Here is a 27,868-nt window from a genome sequence, read left to right on the forward strand (position 1 = left end):
ATAAATACTGATAGTACTAACTAGTAAAAGCTAATGGATGATACAGGCCCCATGATGCTAAAAGTGAATGCCAAAATGCTCCAGCAACTAGGCCTTTAGATTTTCTACCCACTATACTGCCAATAAGGCAAATACAATTATTTCATTTATATAAATTTTATTCATTTATATAAATAACTAATGCTATTTACAAATAATGGAAGCTTAAGCTACTCGGTGTACAGTAGGCCACTTGGAGAAACAAAACAAAAATAAAGCACAATGCAGAAGAATAAACCAATTGTGCAGTTATATAGCTTATACGGAGAGTGACAGTGATTTCTGGTTACTGGAGTGAGCGCACAGGTGAATAAAATAACTGCATGGATAAACAAATGTTCATAATATAATTTGGACATTGAAAAACTGGCCCACAGACCAAACCTGCACAACCTTGAGCATAAATAGGCTTTTTTTTTTTTTCCTTTTTTTCTTTTTCTTTTTAATTCCTGCATGTACCAGATAAAGTCATACTACTCACAGCCAGTGACTAGAACAAATGAACTGGTTCAAAGGGCTGTTGTGAGGTGCTCTCTTACTATATGATGAAGTACCATTTTTCCTTTGCATGCTCAGTGCCATCTCTAATCCAAAGCAATTGCTCTAAGGTGCCAGACGTATACAGCATGACAGCCAGCAACAGCAAGTAACATTAATGCCTGCTTCCTCCTGATATTAAATGTTGTTGGACAGAAAACTCATGCTGTATTCTGTCTGTGCTCCACCATTCCAGAAGAAGTCATAATAATCTCAGATGTTGCTCCTCAAATAACCACAGTAATTCTGTAATGAACGTGGCACTAAGGAGAGAAAAGTAACGTAGATTCATTCAGTAAAGAATATAATATAACAGTAACGCAAGCCGGTTTAATTATAAGGAGGATGCTTTAGTTTTGGACAGTTCACAAAGTCAAATTTTTGCCCTGTCATCGCGGTAAAGAGGTTTTCGCTGATCACCAAGTAGACCTTGAACCACCATAATTCACAGTGCAGAACGGTAGTGTGAACGGAAGTAGTTGCTGCTTTACGCTGAAGTTATTTACCCTCTGCGGCTGAGGGCAGTAACTTTCTCAGCCATCTTACGCAAGCTACCCATGCTCATGTAGAAACCCAGGGGATAGAGTGAAAAGAAATAAGTAGAGGGTTTATCAATAAGTGTTTCTAGAATCGTTTGCCAGAAGATGGCAGACTCCATACGTCACGCTCTAAAGTGGGCAAAATAATAGAAAAACCAGTGAATTGACTGGATATTGGGTTCTCAGGCTGCATGCCAAAGGTCTCTGTAACCTCACTAGTACTTCCCTGAGGTTAGAGAAATTAAATATTGAAAAACATTTAAACACGTTAAAGCACAAAATATTGGGGGGGAAAAAAATGGCTCTGTTGGTAGCTCAAACTACCTTTGATGAGCAGGTACTCTAGCCTCCAAGGTGAACCTTGAAAACTCTCTCAAAGAGATTTGCTGTTGGCTCTTTTCTTGTCTCTGCCTGGGGGATTGATAGGTTAAGTGGTAGAGCAAACGAAATTGCCATTAGGAAGCTTGTGAAGAAAAATTAGCATCTAGGATACCAGTACTCACATAACATAAGGCTTAGAAGGACAAAAGTGAAACATGAAATTATCAGATGAGCTGTTCAATACCACTGAGGAAATACCCTCTTACCAGAAGAAACTACCACACAGGCACAGTGACCCGTTTTCCACCTTCTGATGCATGATGGTTTTCTCCCAACAGTAACTGCAGAAACATAACTTAGATTAATCTAACTGGAGAGACATTTTCATATAAAATGGACTGGCCCTCTCCAGGCTGAGGTGCAGATGAACAGAGTGAGGCTTTACAGCTGCTGTTTATTGGAGGGGTCAGGAGCACCTGGGCATGGAGGAAGACCATCAGCAGAGCCCCCAGCCTGGGCTTCCACCTAACAGAAGGAAAAATGTCTCTCATCCAATGGACAACTTTGGGGCCTCTCAGCTGCTGGAAAAATTAGTGCAGCTTCATTGATCATACAGAAGTTATCTCAGTATAGGTGTTCTTCCCAAATCTTGGACTATTTTGAACTAGCAGAGCTTGTGACCAGCTGTGCTACCATGCCAGTTAAAGTGATGAGAAACAGTTGGGTTCACATGTGCTTAACACGGGAGGGACAGCGAGGTACCAGAAGTCAGCATCAGTAGATGAGAGAGATCAAAGCACAGCTGCCTTTTTGGTCAAAAAAGGGCTTGATTTTGGTCATCTACTTGCAGCATTGCCATCAGCCGTAACCTTGGAAAAGTCACTTCTTTGCTTGGCTCCTTTGCCTTCCCACTTGTAAAGCATCTTAAGAGCTGCTGCTTATGTGACTAGTGCTATCTGAAACCTACAAGTTATTATTGTAACCTGCAAACTTTCATAATTAGATTTGATGGATGCAATTTTGATTTAGAACTCTGTATTTTAAGTCTTTCACATATCTCAATAGAAGCATAGCTCTTATTTTTAAAGAAACACTTGAGTTCTTTGTTGTTAAGCATACAAGACATATCTGTTCCCCACTAATATCTCTGTGATGTACAATTTAATTTACTTTCCACCGTTTTACTTTTAATTATTGCAAGACTCCCAAGCAATAAACTGAAGCAACATATTGATGGGATGAGCCCTTTAAATGATGAGACATAATAATTATTAATTACAACTTAAAAGTTCCTAGCAGCACTTATTTGCTATAAATACTAGCTGACTTCAAAAGCTGGAAAAGACTGGTATTGTGCAACAGTCAATTAATTAGATATACACTGCAGATACCTTTGTTAATGAATTTGATTATTAATAGAGCAACTCAGGTTGAAATACTGACTCAAGTGTAGCATCCACATTTTTTTCAAGGACAAATATATTAGCGTGTACAGGCCACCTAATTATATAATTATATTGCAAATTATTATTTTCTCTGCTATTGTGCAGTGTACAGTGTATGCGGAGTTCACATTTTTACACTTTTACAAACAGTGCTCAGCTAGATGGCAAAACTTTAAATCATAAAGGCAAACAATCTTTTTGCATTTCTTTGTTATCTGTTTTCTTCTGTAGAACATGACAGAATTTTATTGTTAGCTTGAAAAGGAGAACAGGATTGTAAAATAGCATGCCTGTCACAAGTAAATCAATAGAGTACCCTTCTTAAAACACATTACGAAAATGCTTAGCAAGTCTCTGCTTTAATCCCAAGCACATTCGGGAACTGGTAATTCCTTTTCAGAAGCAATGTCTCCACAGGTAGAGAAGTTTTTTTGGCAGTTTTGTGAAAGAGCTTTTAACTACCTGCAGTTAATTGAGTCTTGCACATACACATTGGGAAACCATTTGTGAGGTTTACTGAGTCTACAGCATAGCTCACACAATAAATCATTCCTTTCTCTATTTACTTACCCCACCTTTGAGCCATGGTTTGTTGGTGGTTTTATTTCTTTTCAAGAAAAATGAAAAGAACAGAGATATGGTCTTCTGGTACCAGTGAAAGCAGCATGGGCCAGGGTTTAGGGCATGCGGTCAGAACATGATAACTGGATTTTCTTCTCAGCTGTACCAGTTAAACAGTAGGAGACTGGTCAAGCCATGTCAGCCTCTGTCTGGCATTTGCATCAATGTGGAGGCAAGTACTTTTCCATTTCTATTACATTTTTCTGAGGAGTGGAAAAACAAAAACTGCCATATAGGAATAAAATATCAGGTGACTGCTTTGTAGAAGACCAAGCACCAACTCATGCTAAGATAAAATTAAGCATGCATTTCCTAGTTTGCTTTTATTTGCAAATTGGATTAACTTTAGTAAAATCCAGTACTTTCCAGTTGTGGTCACAACTTTCTGCAAAGAGAATGGGAAGGGAAGACAGATGACTACATGCTTGAGAAAAAATGCAAATATTTGAATTGCAGTAGCACCCAGAGGTCCCAGGAAAGACCAGCAGAAAACTGCCCCTGTTCTGATGTGATGCCCTCAGTAGATAGGATGGGGGGAAAAGGAGTAGCTCTGGTATTATTTAGCTAATTAGTATCTTGGGTCTTTATTTTATACAAGACATGAAGGTTTTTTTGTGGACAAGTCAGAGCACAGAATACACTAAGAATAAAGCATTAAACATCCTAAGGACTTGACTGCACTGGCTGCTACTGTGGGCTCCAGTATTTTCATGTCTGAGAAGGGTGACACCACAGCGAGGAAGATTTTTGCTGTGTTGTTACCTCAGTGTTTACTGGGGTAAATATCACTCAAAAATACATGCAATGCTAACTGCAAAATGAACTTGTGATGTCTATTTCTGCAAGCCAAGCCACCGAAAATATTGACCATACACCCTTGACAGATCCTCCCTCCTGGTCCTTAGCTCTTGACCCTGTGAAATTCTGATACGAAGGAAGATGAAAACAAACATATATATATAAAACAAACATACATATATATATATATTTATATATACATATATATATATAAAACAAATGAGAGGAAAAACGTCCACAAGGCTGGCACAAGAGTGTGGTACTAACTGTACAGGTATACCAGTCTCCTGAATTGTATTTTAAAAGTGGCTTTAATGCCTTATGAAAACTTTAAAGCATTCTCCTTCGGGGGGAAAAAAAAAAAATCCTATTGAGAGAGACAGAGGGAATCCTAATCATATTTCTTCTCAGTTCTTCTCCCTAGCCCTAACTAGTAGGGGATATTTGCATTGAAACAACCTCTTTTTCTCCTTCATTCATTTGATCAGCTGCTTATCCCTCACCTGGAGCCGTAATCTCTTGTCTGTAGCTTCATAATCTTCTACACCACTAAAAGGATTAGGTATCCAGGTGAAGCATAAACAGCAGGAACAGATGATCACATAGGAAACAAATACTGTTCTGACTTTTCAGATGCCACTTTCCCCACTGGTAATTAAGTGAAAAGAAACCCTAAACCACCACCACCTCTTAGAAAGTAAAGAAGCAACCCTGCAAACATACAGAAAAAAAAAAAAAGAAACCCAAACCTTAAGACATAGCTTTTGAAATAACTCTCCCAGAGTTAAAACTGCATGAAACTATAAAATGAGTAGTATAAAAAGAGAATAAGAAGATTTAAAAAAGAGAGAAAGAGAGAGTTGTTATTCTAATGCTTTAACAAAATTGCTGCAATCTTTACAATGCAAATATTTTTCACTCTGAAAATAGATGTCGTCTTCTCTGGGCTTTCTAAAAGAATGGCAAAGCTGAACTGGGGGTAGGAAGGTTACATTTTCAGCCTATAGTTTTCACTGGGCAAGATCCAGTCTGCTTCTTTACAGCCCATGCTCATTTCTTTTATAAACTTACAGGGCATTTCTCACATCCAACTTGTCTTTTTTTTTAAAGCCAGTACACCTACTGAAGTAAAGCACAGTGTTGCCATACCCTTCCACCGTGATTGAAAAATCATTCTGATTACTTGTGCTCATTAAAAATGTATGAGAGAAACATTTGTAAAATTCAATATGCTTTTCAAAACTGTAAGATCTGAATCTAGGCAGTTCATACCTTTTTGACACACCCTTTTCATCTGATATTTGAGTCTTTTCTTTCGCTATTTACCATTTCACTGTTTTCCTTCAACTAGACTTCTGACATTAAGCTCAAATACAGCCCTCACTAACATACTGTACAACTGGAAAATCTTCAGAAATTGCTTTGATTGTCTAAATTTGTGAGAAAAGAAAAATTTACTTGAAATGTATTACACTTCTTTATTAAGCCTGGATATACAATAACCTTTACAAAAGCAAAACAACGGCAGATGAATATGACTTTTTGATTATTCAGCTGTGCTTATATGTTGGAATTGGGTAGTCTCTCTCTGAAGCAGACAGCATCACCTGGAAAATGAAGCCACTGAAGACGCAAAAGAGTCAAGCTATTCAAAAACACATACATCTTCGTGATACCTCCCCTCTTCCCTTAAAGTGACAACCTGCTCCAACTTACTTATCTACCAATATTGTCTGAGGCTTAACAGTGTTGATTCCTTCCCTATTAGTTTAATAGGCAATAGATCTGCTTCTCTCCATCACTAGCCTATGGAGATTTACAGTAAGTAAAGCAAGCAAGCTAAAACCTATCCCCAAGAAGTTTACCTTCTGTTTCATCAATTAGAATAGATTTCAGTAAGTAAGCAGACATAATAGATGGCATAACATTGTAAAGATTTTAAAGGTCTGCAAAAATTCCAGTCAAATATAGATTGAGTTAACATAGTTTTAGTGATCTAACCAGTCCCTTCAGTACTCCTGCTGACGATATACAGGCAGTGTCTAGAGAGCTGTCAAAAGACCCTAGCTGAGCAGACAAAAATGAACACCTGAGCCAGGGGGGCTGATATTTGCCTATGCCTACATTTCTTCTGAACAGGTCTTTAAAATCTTATCATTTAGCAAAACCCACTGAAAAATAACACCCAAATGGATTCAAATTTTATCTGGCAGTCCTCCCTACTACACTGTTACAGACAACTTCAAGCACTCATTGTCAGGCATAGATATACCAGGGCATGAAATTGGTAGCAAAAATTCAACGATGTAGCAATGGTTTCGGCAAGACGGAAGATGTGGGCTGATGATGTGGCAAGGACCACTTCTGGTGGTGTTATACATAATTAGTACTTCAATCTAAGGTTAAGCTGATTTCAACACAAAAAAACCTGCAACACAATAAATTGAATTGAGTGATGAAAATAATGCAAAAGGACACTCACTGGGGGATTTTTTTTTTTTTTTTCTTCTTCCTGTGAAAAGGACACCAGTCTTCCAGGAGATGCATTCGCTGCCTGAAGGCTTACAGGGAAAGTTACCCTACCTAAGCTATTTGTTTTGATCTAAAAAAATCCCTCAACTCCCGCTGTGGTCAAAGGCACAGGAACCTTCTGAACATGGGGACAGCTGTGAGCAGGGTTTGCCACATGGGCAGCCACAGTGCTGGGCTCATTCCCCTTGTTCCCCGGAGCAGCCTCAGGCCACTGACCTGAGTAAGCTGCAAAGCTCATCTCTTCACCTAGGTCGTGGAAATGGCAAAATGACTTAAAAGGCAAGAGCTGAGACTAAAAAAGCTACGATATAGAACAAGCTGCTTTTTTCCTTCTTCGCATTTTTCATTACTTTAATCACAGGCTATACCAGAAAAGCCTAGAATCTAGGACAGGTGCTTTAAATGCCATATATAACTCCAACCAACTAAATATCTCAGAAAATTGGAACATCATCAGTGATCGCTCAGGAACTAATTAACAAGGAAGGACAAAAATCACTGAAAATGTGCTATTTGACCAAGAATTGACTAAAAAACAAGGTGTGGAAAAGAGAGTAGGTGTGTGTTAATGGAATAGTCAACATTTGAAGGCTTCAAGCACCTAGGAAGGAGACAAAGTTTTACTTTCTCAGACTGCCTTAAATAAAAATAAAAGTTATACAAATACAGAGATCATTACTAAATAAAAAAGTGGTCTGTTTTTGAGTAGCAAAGCTTTAAAATATTTATGTTTAAACATGAAAGAGTTAAGGCATCAGATTATGGAAAAGAAGAACTTAAATTAAGCTGGGTTTTATATTAAATATTAATTGTTCAAACCCAAATTTGACATCTATGCTCTTAAACCAAGAAAATGTTAAAGATGGATATGCCATGTATGTGACCTGAAAAGTGCTGTTGCCCAAGCACTTACAAGTTGCTGAAAATAAGGATCTTTTAAAGGTTACAGCTTGGACACATTTACGTTTTTCTGAGTACACATACAATTCTCTTACTGCTAGCTTACAACATTTTAACAGCCATATGAAGTTCAAGAACAAAGACTAGGTAATACATTATTTCCTAGCAAACAAAACAGGCAGTTCTTAACAAAAGTTTGATAACTTATTAATTAGAATACAACAGAGAAAAAGAATTAAAATACACAAGAGGAAAAAACAAAATTATAGCATGACAATTTGACTTGATATTCAACACTTGCACAAGATAAATTTAATAAAAGCTATCAGATTTACGTTGCTAGAGAGTGGATATTCAGTATTCTTGAACATCAAATAATCTTTCTTAGTAAAGAAGAAAGAAACAGTGTTCTTATTGAATTCTCAATTGATTTGTGCTACTTTGCTGCCAACACAGACAAACACAACAGATTAGTAAAGGGGAAAATGCTTATTTTATATATCTCAGGATAAAATGTGATCCATCATCCATGAAAGCACACGCTGTGTGTCTCAGCTAAAACTGCTTCTTGCAGCTGTCTGGTCTAGCCTCTCACCTGGTCCATCTTGGCAGGTTTGGTGCCTCAGTGGGTATCCTGACACCTATTAGTGCTGTTTGGGCATCGCCCCCTTTTGTTTTGGTGCGCAATCAAGTAAGTTTGGCTCAGGCACAGGTGTAAACAGAGAAACATGCATGCACAAGAAGGGACTAGGATGGATGAAAACAATGGAAGAACAAACGGGACAGGCAGCGGGGAAAGTAGCAGGGAGTTCTCCAGGGTATGGAGTTACGATCTTTCCTCTTTCAGTAAAAACTCCAACGCAAATGCTGAAGTCTATTTAACTCTCCTCCCCACCCTCATTTTTTTTTTTTTTTTTAATGTTGACAAATAATATGATAGAAGTTTACAATTTAATCCAGGTAGGTTCCATTTCTGACTTGTCACCTTTGGTCAACAAATTCAGAAAGTATCCCCCTCATGCTTCACTCACAGTCTTAAGTGCAGTCCACAGTTCCATCAAAATTCTTCCTGTCTGGGTTAAACCAGTTTGTTTCAACTTCTACCATTTTCCATCAACGTTCATCATGCTGGAGTACTTTGAATGTCCACCCGTGTTCCATGCATAAGCACCATGCATGGTGAAGGTATCATGGTCTGCATTGAAGCACTTGCTTATCAAAACATAGGCCTAGGTGTAGTTCAGGGGCTCAGTACCAGAGAAGTTTTAATGTTTCCAGTGACTCTATTTCATTTTTTTTCCTTTGCTCTTTTAATTAGTCTAATCTCTCTGTTTACAGTAAGTAGCATGTTAGGTTCTTAAAATCATTGTAATAGTGAAAGTAAAATCTTGACTATATTAAATAACGTAACTGTATGTCTGCCCTACAAGGCTTGATAACTCTGACCAGCATAGCTTTTTCTGAGAGCATACCAACAGGCTGCAAATAAGAATATGTGCACTGAGAATGCTTTGTTATCATGTAATAACAGTGATAGGCTTGCACGCAGACTGATCTTTTATTGAAGATTTAGGGAGATGTACTGGTAACATTTGAGGAAAGAACTAAAAAAATGGAGGAAAAAACAGAGAGAAAAAACGGGGGGTGGGGTGGGGGGTGGGGGGTGGGGAAGGGAGGGAGGGAAACAGAGGCTGATATAGCCAAAACCCTTATTGTCAACAATACATATCAGCCTGGAAATTGTGTCTCAAGAGAAACAATGGAAGTACCAATACTTATCCCATTCTAAAGACTCTGTAAATCACTAAAAGAAAAGTTCTACATTATAGAACTATACTGGCCTAGCAGGGACATGGAGTAGGTGAACTAAATAACCAGTTTCCAGGATCTTAGAGTAAGGCACTGGAAAGCTGAATTTCTAGTTTATTATGTGAAGGTTATATTGCTTGTTAGCTCAAGTGTTTAAGCTCTTTTTTCCTTTAGTTAAAAAATGATAAATTTTGTAATCCATCAATCCAACCATCTCGGAGTTGTTACTGAAGCTAGAAAACCTCAGAAGGCAAGGGAAAAAAAACTGAAAACAAATTAATGTGGGAAGATGAGATAAATCAAGTAGTGAAGTCAAGAGTAAATTATCAAAATATCTTTTATCAAAAATGAGTAATTTTTTCTACTTCAAGAGAAACCCATTAATTTTATTCCTCCCCACCCCATTCCTTAGCATGACTGTAGTTCAAGCAGCATAGTATAAAAATAGGCTTATTAAGATTTGAAGTGTGTTTAACTCTCATGATAAGTACCACAGTCCTTCAAAAAGTAATTTAAAAATATATATAAATCAGGAGAGCATAAAAGGGTTTACACTTGACAATAATTAAGGGGAAAAACTTAGTTATAATTGACAAACTGTAAGCAAAACGGAGCCAGAAAATAAATGGCATCAGTTGGATTCGGCAATGACTGACAGTACTGTAACTGCTTTCATTGACCTTAAGTGAGATTTTGGGGGGTTCCCTACAGAGCAATTCTAGTATTTCTTCAAAAGACAAGATGTAGGAGTTCCAGTATGATTTAATGTAAGTCAAGCAGAGTGATTTCTTGAATATCTGTACTTCAGTTCTATATGATACTGGGCTCTCCAGTCCTGATTAAAAAGGAAAACAAAATGAAAAGTATACAACATACACTCAACTTTAAGGCTTTTATCTCACTGGCATCCCTCAGTTAAGCAAATGCTTAAAATTGCTTTTAGACTGGCCAAACTGAAGTCATGGGGCATGGCAGCACCTCATTGACATGCAGCGTGTAATGCATGAATCATTTTGCAGTGGCTTATACTGCATGTAGACTTCATTTTGCTTATTCACTTCAACACGATCCTGTGCATCTCTCTCCCCTTTCCTCTCCTGAAGTAATTACCAGATGAGAAAGCAAGAAAAAGTTCCTTAGGCAAAGGCTGCATTGTGCTAAAAGGAACGTCCAAGGCACTGCCGTTCCTGAAGGCAAGTACCTGAGCACGCAAAGATCCCACAGCCAAAACACAGCACTACACGGGCGGACTGGGGGAAGTTAGCTGTAGTGGTTATCAAACACGACGAGATAACAGGCACACCACTTTCAGTGACTTCTGTGGACAGAGTGTGTTGGGAGAGCTTGCAATAAAATAACTAGGTAAGTCATAACACAGCAGATTAGTGATACAGCTAAAGTAGTAAGAATGGTGAAGGCAAAGCAATAAAAAAAGATGTAATAGTTTGGCAATCATTATCAGCTCTTATTAGATAATCATTATTTGACTGATATATATATCAGGACCTGTAGGAACCCAACTTCTGTTTCATAATCTATATGCAGTTTGAAGAGATAGGCAGAATTTTAGTGCTAGCTTACAATAGGCAGAATTTTAGTGCTAGTTTACAATATTAAAACACTTCTTCAAATTTAGTAGAGAGTCTTGAATCCTGCCTTCTACTTTGTGTAATTCTGATCCTAAGGTATCAGTTATGGTAATTACATCTCTCTATTACAAAGACAAAACCACAGCCTTAAGGAGGAAATATAGTAATTCCCACTGACCTAGAATTTGTGATCCCAGAACGTTCCTGATGGACTACATTCACTTGCTTAAGGGAAGCTAGTTCAGCAAAAGATTCAAAAGAAAGTACCGAACAAACAAATGGCTTTGAAACTACTTAAGCTAGAGCATTCAGGATTACACAGACTCAACGGCTGCTTTAGCAAGTTGTCAGGACAACAGTTTCACTTATTTAAATAAATACACTTAATGTGAAAGAAATATACCAAGAAATACCACAGCCATGTGGTATTTGCCTGTCTATTTTCCTTAATGAGCATCAAGCCTATAAGAAAGGCTCATTAGTAGAATTCCCCAACAGAAAGATCAGCCTTTTCATCCTGTTCCTGAAAAAAAAAAACTTTGTAAATAGCCTGATTGATTGCATGTTAAGAAAGTTTGTATTATTGATTTATTTTGCAGAAATGTCTAGGAATTTCCTGAGTAAACCAGAACTTCTTTGTGTTAGGTCTGTTCAGGCACAGAAAAATAAGCTGTTCCTGACCCTAAAAAGGATGGAATCTAATAAAAATCAACACAATCTTCTTGCACTCAAATAGAAGAATTAAAGATATATATTTGCGTACACATACATATGCCACACATACACTTAGAAACATACACACACGCTTTTTGTGGAGAAGACCCTGCTGGGGGCGGGGAAGAAAAAACCTCGGCCAGGATGATGACATGATTTGACTGTTCAGCCAAACTAATACCACGGACAGGACTGCAAGCACCACCACCACGTGCCCCTTTGAGACCGCATGGATGTGCAGGTGGGCTACAGAACAGCCCTAAAAAGGGGAGGACGGGATGCAGACACAGTAGGGCCAGGTATTGTAGATCACAGGACAAAATTGATGCTCTAGTGTCACTTGCACTTTGGGTCATTGCATTGCTAAGCCACAGATGTAAACTAGCTACATATGCGAGTTAAGCTGTGTCACCTGGAAGCCAAATGGGCGGCTGAGGCCATTGGAGGGCAAGGCGTCCAGCTTCCGTCTCGCTCAGCACCTGAGGCACAACCTTGGCTGCTCACCTCTCCCGACAGCTACCCTGACCCACAGAAAGAGAGAAACCTTAGGGCTGCCTTGTTGCATTAAAGGCTGCTTTGTTGGCACACGTGACCAACAATTTTGGGGGGACTAGAAATCATACCCCAGATATCTCACCTCCCACACAGGTGCACTAATCACTAGGGCAGAGAATCACAGTGTTTTTCTGAACCAACAAGCATTTGGGTAATTTGGTCCTCTGTAAGAGGACAGTCATTTTACACCTAGGTCCATATTACATTAACACTGAGACCTCTAAAAACCATGACTGGACTCTTGGCAAAACTAATCCATCGGTTCTGTTCTGTTCTTCAGCTGTTTCTAAATTAATCTTGTAATTTTAGGTCAAATTAAGTGTTTCAAGTATTACAAAACATTGTGTTTTACTTTGGTAACAAAAGAGAAAAACTGTTAATATGATCCTTAAATATTTGTACATTATCGGTGTGCTGAATAACTCAATAAATTCAATTATTTACCCAGAGAGGAGACACTGAGCTCTACTTAGACAGAGAGATCCATTTTAGTTATTGCTGGATTTTTATGAAAACTGAAGGATGACTTTTCCTGGAGGACTGGAATGAGAATGACAGCTTTAACACTTTTGCTTAGCCCTCTTAAAAATTTTTCAAGATAAATTTTTTTAAGCTTTAATGGAAGTTAAACTGTATTTATAAATAATCTTTGCTTTCTGTGGTATCAACTGAATACATAAACAGGGATTACTCTATAAGCAACAAATATATTTAAAGTCAGTATTTCCTAACTACTATGTTGTAATCTATACTCAGCAGAGCCAGAACCTGACACTGCGCTGGAGAAGTTTGTGTCTTAGATTCCTTATAATAACAATAAGCATGAATTACTGAACTGCTGTTATTCAGCCAATGTGCCTCTATGAGCATCAGATTCACGGGACCACTGTAACCATCCCAGCACTGACCTCTGTGTGAGATTTTCCAGTTAAAAATAATACTAACTTTTCCTCCTGCAGGTCCTTCCATAATCCTGATTTTAGTGCCTGGCACAAGGCTACAACCATTTACATAGGCTTTGGATTAACCAAGATGCTTGGATAACCTTGATGATTTAGTTTAAATGAAATTAATTTTTGCTTATGTTGACTAATGTTTGGACATAAAGGTATATTTGGTTTCAATAAAGTGCATGGATATCTACAGTAGGCACATTTAGTGTGTTTACATAGGAAAAAAACGTTAATCTTAGGGAAATCAGGCAAGGTCTCATATGCAGTGCCAGAGAACACACTAGCTATATATCCCAGTATATACAGCAAACACATCCTTTGAATAGGAATAGCTTTATATTTACTGGTATACATCACAATTTCCCTGGAGTTACTGAAGATCACAGGCGCTGGCCACGTGGCAGACCAACCTGTTGCCCCTGCACCAGTTTTTCCCGTAACTCCACAACAGTTCTGCCCATGTGACTTCTGGGATAATCCTCACCCTGCAGCCACCTGATGCCTGGGCAATGCATCCTTCCAGTGACCAGGTACGGGGAGCACCTGGAGGCCTCATTTACCTACTCCAGAAAGACACTTTTGCCCACCTCTGGACCTACGAGTGGCTGTGCACGGCTAGCCAGGCAAGAACCGATTGGCACTGAAGCTCCAACTGGGGAGCTGCTGCAAAGCTGCAAAGAGGGCTGACATGGTGAATACCACAGCATAATCTTTTATGGACATAATTTGCTAGAGCATGCAACATCAGAGCACGATGATAAAATGCAGCAGAAAATAAGCAAAACAAAATATGTGAAGGGCATGAAGGGCAGTACTCATCCCATCTAACTCACAGGTGGGCCTTTCCTGACTGCAATTAAATAACAAGGAACTTAGAGAAAAGCATTGCAAGATCTGGAAGCAGTGAATCCTTGTATCAGCAAAGTACTGTAACATACCTCCTGAAATACATCCTCTATGTGACAGATCTCTATCTGTAAACTGAGACAACATCACTTTTACTTCTCCTGTGCTTTTGTCAAGGACACAAATCATTGCCCACGATCCCTTATGTGAACATAATGTTTGTGGCACAAGGAAGCACCAATCTCAGTGTGGACTGAGAACTAATTCCTGGTTTTGAGCTTATGGCTGTCCAAATGGGAACGGCAACCCTCAGGTGCAGCAGACTGGAAATGAAACAGAGTCTTGAGGGGGTGGGATGAGTTAACTGTTCCACTATGTGCTGCTAAATTAAAACAAAAACAAAACAAAAAAAAAACAGCAGCAAAAACCCTCAAACCATAAAACTTGTTAACTTTTAAAAATCTTCTGGCATATGAAGACAAATTAGTCTCAGCTAAAAAAACCCTCCCAAATCACACTACAACTGCTATCCAAATATCCTGTTGGTAATGATTTTGTGCACTGAAATGTTACGTATACTACTTCAATTTCTAAATCTGCATTTCAGATGAAAAAGTGCAAAATAAGGTTTAGCAAATTAGATAAAGATTTTTCTACTGACTGCAGTTTCTGTTACATTAGACAAGCACATTATTTGCCTTAACAGGCAGAAGAACAATGACTAAAGGCTGCTATGATGCCATAACGGCTACATTAAGATAACTGTAAAAATAATTGTAGATTCACATCATCAGCTCTGTGTAAATATTTTCAGAAACATTTCTGTATCTTTAATTTGATTTGCAGCGTTACATAAAGGACAGGGCTTAAGCCAAGGAATATGGATTGACAATAGTAAAGTCTTACAAATTTATAAATAATAGTACGGGCCTATCACGCTACATCTATGTTAGCAAATATTTTAGGAACAGATCAACATGGCTGCTGCTGAGCTCCTCACACTGCTATTACATACCGTTTAGGCAGCATACTATGGATTAGACGCAGTCTCATCTCCTACGCTGAAAAGTCTTTCCTCCACGGACAATTTGAAGCTTCCTGATAGGAAGATTTATTAGATGCTCGTGGGAAGTCCTTGCAGTAGGTGGAGGCCATGCATGGAAATATTAGGGTCTAAAAATATTACACACCAAGTGACACTCAGAGTGCTTTTGGAGAAGAGGCTGTTGTTTAGTTCCACCTCTAAGGAATCCACTTTGTCCCAAAACTGCTCTGGGAACTGAGTTAGCACACGGAAAGTGAAGACTATCAGGGAACTCTCTTCAAAACTCTATTACTTCTCTGATCCGAATCGTTGTAGACGCAGACTTGCAGAGATACCACACCATTTGCAGCACGTTTATCTTTCTGAACTCTACTACCACTTCTTTGTTATCACTTCTAAGAGGTTCAGGCCTTTTAGGTAACGCTTCTAGAAAAATGTCATGTAGTATTATTACACATCACTTGGTTAATTAAGCAGTATCGTTTGCAGAAATATTGTGCAGCAGTAGGTTGATGTTGCTAATGATGTGACTTAGAGATGCAGAAAAGAAATAGAAGTGGGTGCAAAATACTGCAGAATGTGTGCTTAAAAAATAAAGCCCAATTACTCAAGTTTCTGTGGCCAAGGGATACATCAACAGAAGATTTAAACGCAAGAGAAACAGCTTCACCGAAGATACCTACCAGATACATCTGGATACTTACTCCCTCCCTGCTCCACATGGATTCCTCTATCATGTGCAGTCCATCTCCAAGCAAACCTGGCTTCTCCATAAGCAGCATTATTACATAGATACCTGCTGCTGGCTGCTTGCGTCTTCTGCCAGCAGCAGTCACCATGAAAAACAGGATGAGCACCTGATTGTTTCCAGTAAGAACTGGAAGAGAGTTAAGAAACAGTAAATGCTGTGTGTTTGTGTGTTCAAGGTTTCATGTCCTTGTTTGCTTTGGCCATTCTGTCACTTGATTTCTTGACCTTGTACTTGTAATCCCTTGAGCAGATGCAGTACCTGCGTACTGGTATGGATATGACCGAACCCCTTGGAAGAGATGGGAAGAGGGTGGATTTGATTGTACCAATCCAGTAGGTTGCAACAAGATTCACATCAAGTCTGACTCTTCCACTGGGCATCAAAGCAACCTCAGCAGGTGATGTGTCTTCACAAGCCCTTAATACCTTTATACTTTGTTTTGCTTCCCCCAGTGCACTGTACCCTGTGAGTTGGGAACTGATTCTCTCAGACCTTGGGCAAGTCATCTGCCACCTATCAGCTTTTCAGAGTAGAGATGTATGTGGCACAAAGGAAAAGAGACTTTGAAATATATGCAAGGACATACTCAGACTTACAATTTTTCCTCACGGGGAAAATTCCCTACCAGCAACATGCAAGCATTGCTCAGCAGATGATATAGAGGAATAAATTTAAGAAGCTGAAGATGGTTCACTTGCACATCTCTGACTGCAGCTTACATCTGCAGTGTTACAGTAATTGCTGTGAGAGCAACGGCTGAAACGTTACTACCAATCCTTTCAAGTCAGGGACAGCCCTGAAAAGGAGCCACCAAACCAGGGTGACAAAAATCTCTAGAACCTGGGGAAGCTAGGAGTTAGAAGCTGGGCCCCTTGTGACCTTTAAGGATAAAGTAAGACACAGGCCAACACGTTTATTTGTGCTGCAGTCTCCTCTGTCTCCAAGCACCCGAGAGATTTGGCCTTAATAGATCTTTTGATGGGCCAAAGCCCTTGCAAATACCTGCAACAATATACTCACGTTGTTGGGTGGTGGAAGCCAGAGAAATAGGAAGGGATAAGGACACAAGGGCTGCTCAGAAGGTCGGTACGGTTTGATGCAATAGACAGAAAATAGCTAGAGGCATGCAGGACTAAGCATAGCACAGTCCTGTGAGGTGGCAGGACTCCACATGGAGTGCAAGCACACCAGGCACCTGACTACATTGTCCAAAATAAATAGAAGATTCACAAGCCCTGTTCAGGAAAAAGCAAAAGCAGACAAGACAGGTTGAAAGCTATGCCTAGCATCAAAGCATATCATGGCTTGAAGCCCATCAAGGCTGTTAATACTAAAGGTCAGTGTATTTAATTAGTCATAGGAATGTCTACCTATGAGTTACCGCCAATGAAACATCAGCAATTAGCTTTCATGTCTAAACAACCTTGCACAGTGTTTTACATAACACTGTGTGTATCACCACTCAAGTTGAAATGGGACTATTACAATCAACCACTATAATAAGTATGCACTGCAAGGCAAGAATTTCCTGAAAAGAGCCTCTATAGCAGCAGCAGATGCGTAACTCCGGGATATTTGCTCCTTTCATGTTTTGTACCAGAACTAACATGAAGATTTCCAAAAAAGAGTAACCCTGTTTGCGCAGTGATGAAGATTAGGACTCTCCTCCTTCCACTCCATCAGTACGTAAATCCAACAGAGACCTGGATAATTAGATTTTTTTCTCTTTTTTTTGTATCGATATGAGAATAGCTGTCCCTAGTTTATTTCTAGCTATATATCAATACAGTTTTATGTTCCCTTTAATGTCTGTGTATCTGTGTTTGGTGACAGCATTTCTAGGGATGCATTAACCACCAGTGATACCTTGTGCTTACTACATCCACAGGAAAGATTAATAAAAAAAAGAAAAAAGAAGGAAAAAGCTAAAATTGCATTAAATATATCTGATTTTTTCATTATCACTTCCTACCTGCTATCCCCAGTGAGGCAAACCATATTCAGCTTTTTTTAAAATACTTAAATCACATCACTGAATGATTCTTTGGGGATTTAAAAAAAAAAAAAACCAAACAAACCAACAGGTCATTTCCATGAAGGACATGTGGCCGCTGTGTTAATCCATGCATATGATGTACTGTATTACTCTTGTCCGATAAGTTTGAGGAACAGGGGCTGGTAGATCCAGGAGGTTATTGAAAACCAGAAGGAAGAGTTCTGTGTAATAGCAGGCTGTTACACAGCACAACTAGGAAAAAAATACATATTGGATGCAGCATAGTCACCCCCCAACAAGTTGCAGGAAGACTGAGACATCAATTGTAAAGAGCCCATTTTCCAGCTAGGGTTACATATTTTGGCAGCCTTATGCCATTAAAGAGAGTTATATTCCCCACCAAACCAGTTTTCCAGTCCAATTCATCACATGGCATCACCAGCATTTGTGCAAGGACCACCACCGGGACAGCTTGACCCATCTGGGAAAGAAGATGCTGAGGCCAGCAGTCTGGCCAAATCACTGCCTGCCAACCCTCCCTGCAACAGGCAGAAGTTGCACAGCTGATTTGAATTTTAGAAGCCAAAGAAGGCCTATAGAAAGCTAACTCTCTAGCCCTATCACTTTACATGCTCATTAAAAAAAAAAGTTTATTTTCAGAAGAACAGTACAAGGATTCCCTTATGCAACAAATTTAATGAAAGCCCCCTCCATGCAGCTGCTTACACTAACAATGTTAGAGCTGTTAGTGTCCATGCTTTGCACATAAGGCAAGCATTGATTTTCCTTAGTGTTCTTATTTTTATAGAACTGTTCTGGGAGAGTTTTTGACAAATATCTTTCTATGAAAATGCTCACTTATCATAATCCAGTATTTCTCATGGAAACATCCCATATTGAAATCTTGGAATATTTTTTGCCTTGGGAAAATGGTTTTCTGCACAAAAAACCTGTTCTCTATGTCACACAGCCCTCCTGCTCCATTTCATAAAGTGATCAACACCAGTTCCTTCAGATAAACAATCCTAGATAGAAAAACACATTTCAGTTTTTGGACATGATGTGTTTACATAATTGGCTTTCTCATGCTAGTCTAAAGACATGCTTTTTTTGCTTGCCAGACAGGGTTTGCTTTTGTCTGACAAAAACATGCCACAGTCAAAGATTTAAAATGATTAGTGGAATTGCAAAGGCAGGAATTTAAGTGGCATTTAACAAAAACACCAAACATCTTAAGCCTCCCTTCTTATCTGTACCCTAGAAACCCTCAAACCAAAGCTAACCCCAACTTATTACTGAAGACTGAAAACTGTGATTGCCTCAAACATTCATAACTAGTATTTACACAGGTTACAGAATACAGAAAGACTCAAAGAAAACGTTGTGTTTGGTCTAATACCACTGTAATGAACAAAGAAAAAAAAATCCAAACAGAAGCAGCGGTCAATACATGAAAGGAGCTTTGTACAAAAGCAATGGTTAAAATTTCATACATTCTGAAGACGAGGTTTTCATTTCAGTTAATTTTCCATATCTTTACTGTACCAGAGGGTAGTGTTTTGATATTTTTTTCTCTCTTAATAGTGAATAAACTTTTATGACAGAATTTACATTAAAAATTACTTACATTTTGAAGTAGAGAAGTACTTTTACACTTTTCTACAGGGGTAAACATGTGCGAGCAAGTCAAGACTACTACAAAAGAACTGGTCCAAGAGTTTTTAGAATGAAATAGACTGAATACATAGACTTTGTCTGATCATTCACACAGGTGATACTTTAACAGCAGGAGAATTAATCTACATCAGTTATCTTGCTCTACAACCCAAGCAGGTGCAAGATACTCGGTATTTTGCAAAATGCAACTAAGCAAGGTAGGGATTTACCCGCTATCTTTCCCTTCAAATAACTTTCAAATGACTTCAAGCGACTTCCTCTTGCAAGCCAATTTCCTTCTGAGGTGGACAGCTCACTCGGTTTTTGGTGGAGGTGGTGGGTTGATCCCAGCAAACAGCCAAACACCCTCACAAGCTGCTCGCTCACTCCCCTCTCTTCTGGGATGAGGAGAAAAGAGAAGGAAGGTGAGAAGGCTTGTGGATCGAGATAGTGACAGTTTAACAGGGAAAGTGAAAGCTGCATGTGCAAGCAAAGCAGAAATAGGAATTCATTCATGACTTCCCATCAGCAGGCCCATGTCCGGCCACTTCCTGGCAAGGGGGGAGTGGAGGAGGAGGAGAGCAGGAAACAGAAAGGCTTCACACTGTGCAAGCACTGTTCAGCAACAGCCAAAACATTGATATGTTATCAACACTGTTTTAGGCACCAACCCAGAACACAGCACAACAGGACTGCTATGAAGAACGTTAACTCAATCCCAGCCAGACTCAGTGCAGCAGGACAGCTAACTGCTTGCCCCCAACCTCTCTCTCCAGTAAAGAGAATAAAAAAAAAAAAAAAAAAAAGAGACCAGAGTTGGTTCCTTTGCTACAAAACACTCAAGCAGACTACTGGAAAGTAGAAAAAAAAATTAGTGTGGGGAAACCACTATGACATTATAGCATTTGCAGCTTAGTTTCTTCAGTTTGCAGACCTGCCTTTCTTCCTAAATGTGCTGTATCTATATTGTCATAAGCCTCATACCCTGAGCAAAACCTGAATATTCAACACATTAAATTTACATCACGCTATCGTAGGCTGTCCTTGTTCTATACATTTAAATTGTGATTTGTGAGGCATAGTCCGAAGAAACAAGCAAGTTTAGAGGGAGTTCCCTCCTAGCTTTTAACAATGCAGAAGATTATCTTGCAGACAAATGGCACGGGTGATTAGTGTTGCATCAATTTTAATCCTCTCCTAATATTTTGAGAAATTATTGTCTTTGTCTTAACTTTAGAAGGCAGTTTTCAGAACTAGTTAAATTGAACACTTAGATCTTTTTTCAGGGTTCAGAAGAGCTTTGTAAATAGGCAAAAATATCAGCTAAGCTGAGACCTATTACTTCAATGCCTACACGTTCTTACATTTTCTCCTAATTCATTTTAGGCTTTAATTTACCATGAATATCTGAGAGCTATTTATATTTAAAGGGTACATGCTGTACTCACAGACATGAAAAATATAATTTGTCTCATCTAATGAGTCATAATTAGCTTTTGTTTTTTACCTTTCCATAAGCAGAGTATTTTTAACGTATTCAACTGGAGTTATTTTTACCCAGCGATTTATATACTTCTTTTTAATAAGAGCAGTCATATGTCAGCCTATCACTATTACTGCAACTTATTTTCAGATAAAACAAAAATTAAAAAGCCTACATAAAAGAAACAGTGCATGAAGAAAAAAATATTTCTCTCTAAATAAAGGCAAACATGACCAAAACTTTTTGGATTTTCTTTTTTTCTAATGCTCATGAAACTTTCAGAAAGATGCCATTTCTCTCCTCAAGAATTTGAACACATCTCTAAATAATCTGGAAATCTAAAGAGAGTTAGAACTTACGTTTGGCATAAGAGACAGCTCTCCATTACAGCAAATAACCCACAGCCTCAACCCCTTCAAAACACTTGCACCATATACTATGGGATGTGAACGCACACCCATGTGCAGAGTCTTCCTTGGCAGAAAAGTTCCCATTAGTTGTTAGAAAGACATCATTTATTGGCTGATTTTTATGAAACTCAGATCATAGCTAAGGTATGATGTATTAAAATATGTAAAATACTGCTTCATCTCTGTAGCAGTTCTACAATAACAACATGCTCAGTTTCAAAACATTACTCAATGCGGAAACTCTTAAATGCTGAATACTTAAATTCCTCAGAAAGTTAAATTATGGAGCAGAAGACAGACAGATCATAGATCTCAACATATCCAGAAGAGAATATCCACATTCATTTAAGTTAAAGGAAACAATTTCTGCTGCTCATTCAGTTAACCCTCACCTTTCACTACTTAACTAGCAAAGTTATTTTTGAGCTCTGAGAAGGGAGACTATTTAAACAAAGAGGAAGTTCTTCCTTTAACCACTAATGGGCAGTTAAGAACCTGGAGTCATGAAAAAAAAAAAAAATGGGGAAACAAACTTCTTCAAGCTGCTTAAAAAGCATCATTTGAAAGCAGAACTGTGACTGACAGATTAATATGGAAAAATATCACCTTGCATTATGCGCAAGTACCATACAATTGCTTACCTAGTGTGGTATCTTACTGTTCATACAGCTGGTCTCCCTTTGTCAGAGGATTAGCTACACCATATGCCTGTCTTTCAGAGCACACAGTTAACAAATTCTTTACTAATCTGAATATAATGAGCAAGACAAATTTCATAGGACAAAAAAATAAACAGAAAGGTCAAACAGTTTTTCCATTAAAAACTGTTTTCCAGAAGTACTCACCAAGCTGAAAGAACCACTCCATTCCTCATCTTTAAAATAAACCTTAGGGCAGGAAGACTTGAATAGCGTGAGGTGGAGAAAACAGCAAGGAAATCAAAACTTACTGCCCATAGAATATGTCAGTCTAGTGGATGCCTGCCTGTTACTGTAAGAATCACCTGGGCTGGAGAAGAACTTGAATTATTCAGTACAAAGAACCATTCTGCACACATGATGCAAGACAGAGGGAAGGTCAGCCTGAGTCTTTACATAAGCCAGCAGGTGAGGACAAACTTGAGTTCTCATTGACTGTCAGAGAGACTGTGGAGCAACAATTTCTGGGGCCAGAGCTACCAAGAATTACCAGTACTCTTCCAGGTGACAGGGAAGTATATATTTCTAAGTGTGGAAATATAAATCCTTATCGGTCCTTTACACTAAGAGAGGTTATCTTTAAAGAGATTTTTTTCCACGATCTGTGCCTAAATCTGTGGAGAGATTTGTGCCCAGGGATACATCGCCATGGACCACTTTGTCTACTTCCACGATGGAGCTAAACTATCATATTTGACTGAAGAGTGCCGATTTGAGGTGTACCCAAGTAGGAAAGCTCTGGAGCTCATGTGCTTCTCAGAATGCGTCTGAGGCTTCAACCAGTCATGGTGACAGGCAGTTACAAGCCTCAGCGCATAACAGTAAGGAGGGACCTTGGTTAAGTCTTGCAATTTGAGTGTGACACTAGACAGAAGGTAAAATGGCAGTAGCTGCATTCCTCTTCATAATCCATCAGAGTACAAAGAGCGGGAGGAAGTCATTGTCTCTCCATGGGTATTGCATGGGAAAATCTTCCAGCCTCCCAAGACAGGCAGGAGCACACCCACCATTAGAATGTACACATGGACTCCAAAAAAAGCCCTGATTATTATGCTTCCTATATTTACATGTTCATCTTGCAAATCTTGTAGCCTGCTTTTATTAATCTATCACTACATAAAAGAAAAATGTAGGACAAATATTCTACCAGTCTCATTAGACTGTTTCTGACCAAGACAAGTTCCTGATTTGAAGACGGAGCAAAATCTAATATGCTCCTCCAGTGTTAAGACTGCTGTACCATCCTTTTACAGCTCAAGCAATGAAACCATATATGCATTTGTTTTATCCTCCTCAGAATTTATTTTGCATGTAATTTTACAGTTTATACTTCACATCATACATTTATTCCTCCTCTGGAAAAAAAGGTTTGACACAGACACTTGCCTTGCATTACATTTTGAAACCTGGAACTGATGCCAGTAAAAAAACAAACCACCCTATAAAACATATTAGATCAATACAATGTAAATATAACATGTATTAGAAGTTGCTCGTTATTTCACTACAAGGAAAACAATCTTGGGAAAAAAAAAAAAGATAATCAGTTCCAGTTGCTAAAACAGTTCAGTGTATTTCTTTACAGTTTTAGTGTAACAGGAATGCTTTTTATTAGCCCACTACCAAACAATGATCAAACTGGTGTAGAGGAAAATGAAGCATGATCCTAAACAGTATTACAGTGTTCAACTGCAATATAAAATTCTCTGTCACACAGAGCATAGCAGACTGGGGATGTTCATAAAGTCCTTTCAGTGTGAACTCTACAAAAGACTGTTTTCCATCATGCTGCATTATTCCATCATATCCCTTACTTTGTTTAAGAAGTAAGCCACAAGTAAGCATTCCAAGAACCGTGAATAGATTTTCAGTGTTGGCACAACTATTCAGTAATTTACACAATGGTTCACATAGGAAACTGGGTAAAATTATGACTTGGAAATGGTCACAGACATCTTCCTCTTTGGCTACTTTAAAAGTTAGAAAATTCAGATTTGTACAAAAGACATTCATTTCAGAACCAATTCAAATATGTTTTTAAATAAATGGAACAAAAAAAAAAGCATGTCTCATTAATTTGGTATTAATTTTCCAGAATACTCTGCAATACATTTTCAAATATACAAAATCTTACTCTTTACAAAAAAGTTGTAGAGAACTCACTTGAATAATCTTAGCAGCACTCCAATAATTAACTACCTTGATTTTATCGAAAAAACACCTTAGTTCGATCACTGTATTTTGAGACTGCTTCTTCATGAGAAGCAATGTTTCAAAAGTTATAAAAGTGCAAGAACATCATCATGTTCCAAGCTGAAAGGCAGCTTCTGGAAATAGTGAAATCAGTATTGCAAGGTCCTGACATTAGTGAAACAAACGCAATGGGAAGAATTACATTTTAAGTACATCTTCCAGTGTGGTATCATTGCAGTAAGAACAAAACACTCTTCTCACTGAAGATTTTTGTCATCTAAATAAAACAGTTGTGTCATTTTTTTCAGCTGTAGCAAGTGAGAAGCACCGACTAAGTGATCTGATTGGGAGCAAATAAGCAACACACAGTAGCATCAGCAGGTCACCAGTCAACCGGCCTGCTCATTTTGCTGATCAGCATTTTTATGCAATTTTAATTAAATAAAAAATGGCAAAGTACAATACTCTCAGAGGACCTTCTCATCCATTTGCATAAACATTTCTAATTGCATGTTGGACTTCACTGAAGAAGAGGAGCCTCAAATTAGGTCCCACAAACCGTTAAGGCTGCCTTTTAGCCAAAAACTTCTGTTTTATTTAAGCAAACTACTTACTTTTAGTAGGAAGCATTAATATATAATGAACATTTGAATTCACTATCAAAAAAGAGGATTATAAGAAATTACAAACTTTGGAGCAGGATCACTCTTGTTATTCCTGATAAAATTCTGTAAACAACAATTTAATTGAGAATACCTGCTGCTTTGCAATATCTTAAGTGTAATTTTGTACTACTAGAACTACAAAACCAACGTTTTATTTTCTGCCTCTTTTGTAAAGTTTCCTCAAAAGAGGTTCTAGCAAGTCAAGAGCTCTGCAATTATATGTGAATATTAATCTTACATTTTAAACACCTAATATTACTATATTCAGTTTCAGAAAGTTTCCTTAGAGCAAGTTTTGTTATACTTAGTATTAGTACAATGTATCAGCACTTCTTCTATAACTTGCTTCTTCAGTGATAGTTAGAGATGTCATTTTGAGATATCCATATTCTGAAGCACAATAGCCACTCTGCTTGGAATGTACACCTAGTAAAAATATGACAAGAACAAGAACAGCTGAAAAAACCATCAACCTCACAGGACACAATTTCTAAATAACAGTAAGCAAAAAACCACGTGAAATATTTTAACTGTTAAGAATTTAACATTTGTGCAATGTTGTGGGTCATATTAATCACATTTAAAGAGTGATTATTGACTGCTTAGTCCCCAGCACTTGAATTACACAAGATAATCTAAAAGTTTAAAAGGCAGCTTCATTGCAATCTCTTCTCTTTTTTTTTTTTTTTTTTTTCCAAATCTTACCTTGATATATTTAAAGTGGTTACCAGTAGAGGGCCTCATATGACTTACAATGACCAGTCTCAAAAACCTGAGGACACCTAGGTCAATAGACCATACAATGATAAACGACAAAGTTTCGCAACAGCATTTGAACACTCTTCTGCTGTGAATTAAAGTTGCTGCAAGGTCTATGATGTCATTTCATACAGGTAAATACCAGCAACATGACACAGCAGTGTAGTCTTCTCACTCCTGGCATCTATGGAGTTTCAGTGGCTGAGCAATAAAACCCACTGTCAAAAATAGACCGGTTCAAAATTAACCATTAAATTATTGTATTTTGCTTTACTCTTTTTTCCTGATTAGCATGAAAAAAATCCAAACATATATAATCAAAAGACTTCTCATAGATCACAAAAGAACTTGTGGCAATACATTTTACATGACATTCCTCCCAAGTAGAGTCGAGTCACAATCTGAAAACAAGACTTATATGCACTACCTACCAATTACCTTGATATATGGTACTCCATCAATTGTCAAGCATATGAACATGTTTGCTGAACAAGTCAATAAAAATGCAATCATAAAAGGTAACACAAGATTGAAGATTATTTGCTTCATTCCGACAATATCCTCTTTCGGACTATCCTCCATCCCTGTGGAATGTCTAATATTCTGCAATTTCAACTATGTTATCTGCAAACTAGAGCCTGATGGCATGAAAGGCTTTCATAGTTTTCAAAATGGAATAAAGTAATAAAGCAAAAAGCTTTAGGAAAAGGAGAAAAATGAAAAGACCAGCTGATCTTCATTGAACCAGACAGAGCTATGTCCAATGCTTCTTGAAAGGCAGTGAACATAATGATTTCCCCCAAGGTTTTGGTGATAAATAGCTTCTATAAATCTGTGCAGGAGAGGAAACACTTAATGAAGACAACTAGCTCAGAATGTATAGATAAAGGAGAGATTTTAAAATAGTGTATTGAGAAATTCAGCGCTCTGGGTTTGTATGATGAAGGGAGAAGGAACAAATAGAAATAAGCTTTCTAAGAAACAATGTGTAAAAAGATACTTCAGTTAAGAGAACAAAAATTAACATTAATACAGGACACAGCAATTCTCAGTTATATTCTGGTCAATAATACGTCAGATCCTAGGAGGAGTAAATTAGTCCAGTTCCTTTAAAGTCAATTTACATCAGGTGAGAATCTGAGAGCAGTGTGGAAGCATCCCACCCCTACCACTTCATTGCCAACCAGAATTTTAAAATTGGTTTTAAGCAGAATTTCAGAACTTGTGCAAATGATTGTATTTAGACCAATGAGAGAGATGTTTTCTGTTTGCTGTGAAGAGATGCAACTGTCAGCTTATTACTTTAGTAACACCTTTTTTTTTCTCCTTACCTGAGCAAATTAAACATGTTTTAGTGTTTTGGGTTTTTTTTGTCTTGGTGGGCTTCTTGCTAAATCACAGAAGAGCCAAATATGGCATTATCTCCTAATCTTATCAACTTATTTCATTGGTCAGTGTAACCACCTCTAAGGCTTAAATAAAACTGCAAGAAGCAGCAAAACAGTTAGGGCATGAACAATGAATAAATATTAATAAAATATATTAATAATTATTAAATATGAATATTAATTATTTATTCCACTGCTGTACAATTTTTTTACAAGGAAAAATACTACAAAAGTATTAGATAATTCTTGTTACAAATATGTCAGGATTATTCCCCCCCCGCCGCGCCACAAGTATTTCCAGAAATACTACAGTGTGTATGCTCTGGCTTTATTATTTGTCTAAATAGACAGAACACAGAATATTTGTGTGAGGGAGAGGGGAAGAAAAATGTGACCAATGAGGTAGGAAAGATTGCTTGTCTTTCCTGAGGTAAAGTGAAATCTGGAAGATTATCTGCCCAGGATCCCAGCAGGGTTTTCAGCCTTCTCAGTCCAGATTTCTCACTTCTGCTCCTTCCTCTTCTGACAGCCTGAATCCCAGAGCTTCCTCAGCCTTTCCACTCCAGAACTACCTTTCTTTCACCTGAACTACCGCTCTTGTCATAACATATCCCCATTAATTTAAA

The 27,868-nt window shown here is 38.1% G+C and overlaps 1 protein-coding gene across 1 annotated transcript in view; it reads right to left on the minus strand.

Moving 5' to 3' along the window:
• Positions 1–23,525: 23,525 nt before the first annotated feature.
• GBE1 (1,4-alpha-glucan branching enzyme 1) overlaps positions 23,526–27,868 on the minus strand; it is a 165,147-nt gene continuing 160,804 nt past the window's right edge. Inside the window, exon 17 of the mRNA XM_082304470.1 lies at positions 23,526–25,521. Within this exon, the coding sequence (XP_082160596.1) occupies positions 25,465–25,521 (57 nt within the window). The 3' untranslated portion in view covers positions 23,526–25,464. The remainder of the gene's footprint in view (positions 25,522–27,868) is intronic.

Source organism: Platalea leucorodia, assembly GCF_965183815.1.
Source record: "Platalea leucorodia genome assembly, chromosome: 2".
Lineage (NCBI taxonomy): Eukaryota > Metazoa > Chordata > Aves > Pelecaniformes > Threskiornithidae > Platalea > Platalea leucorodia.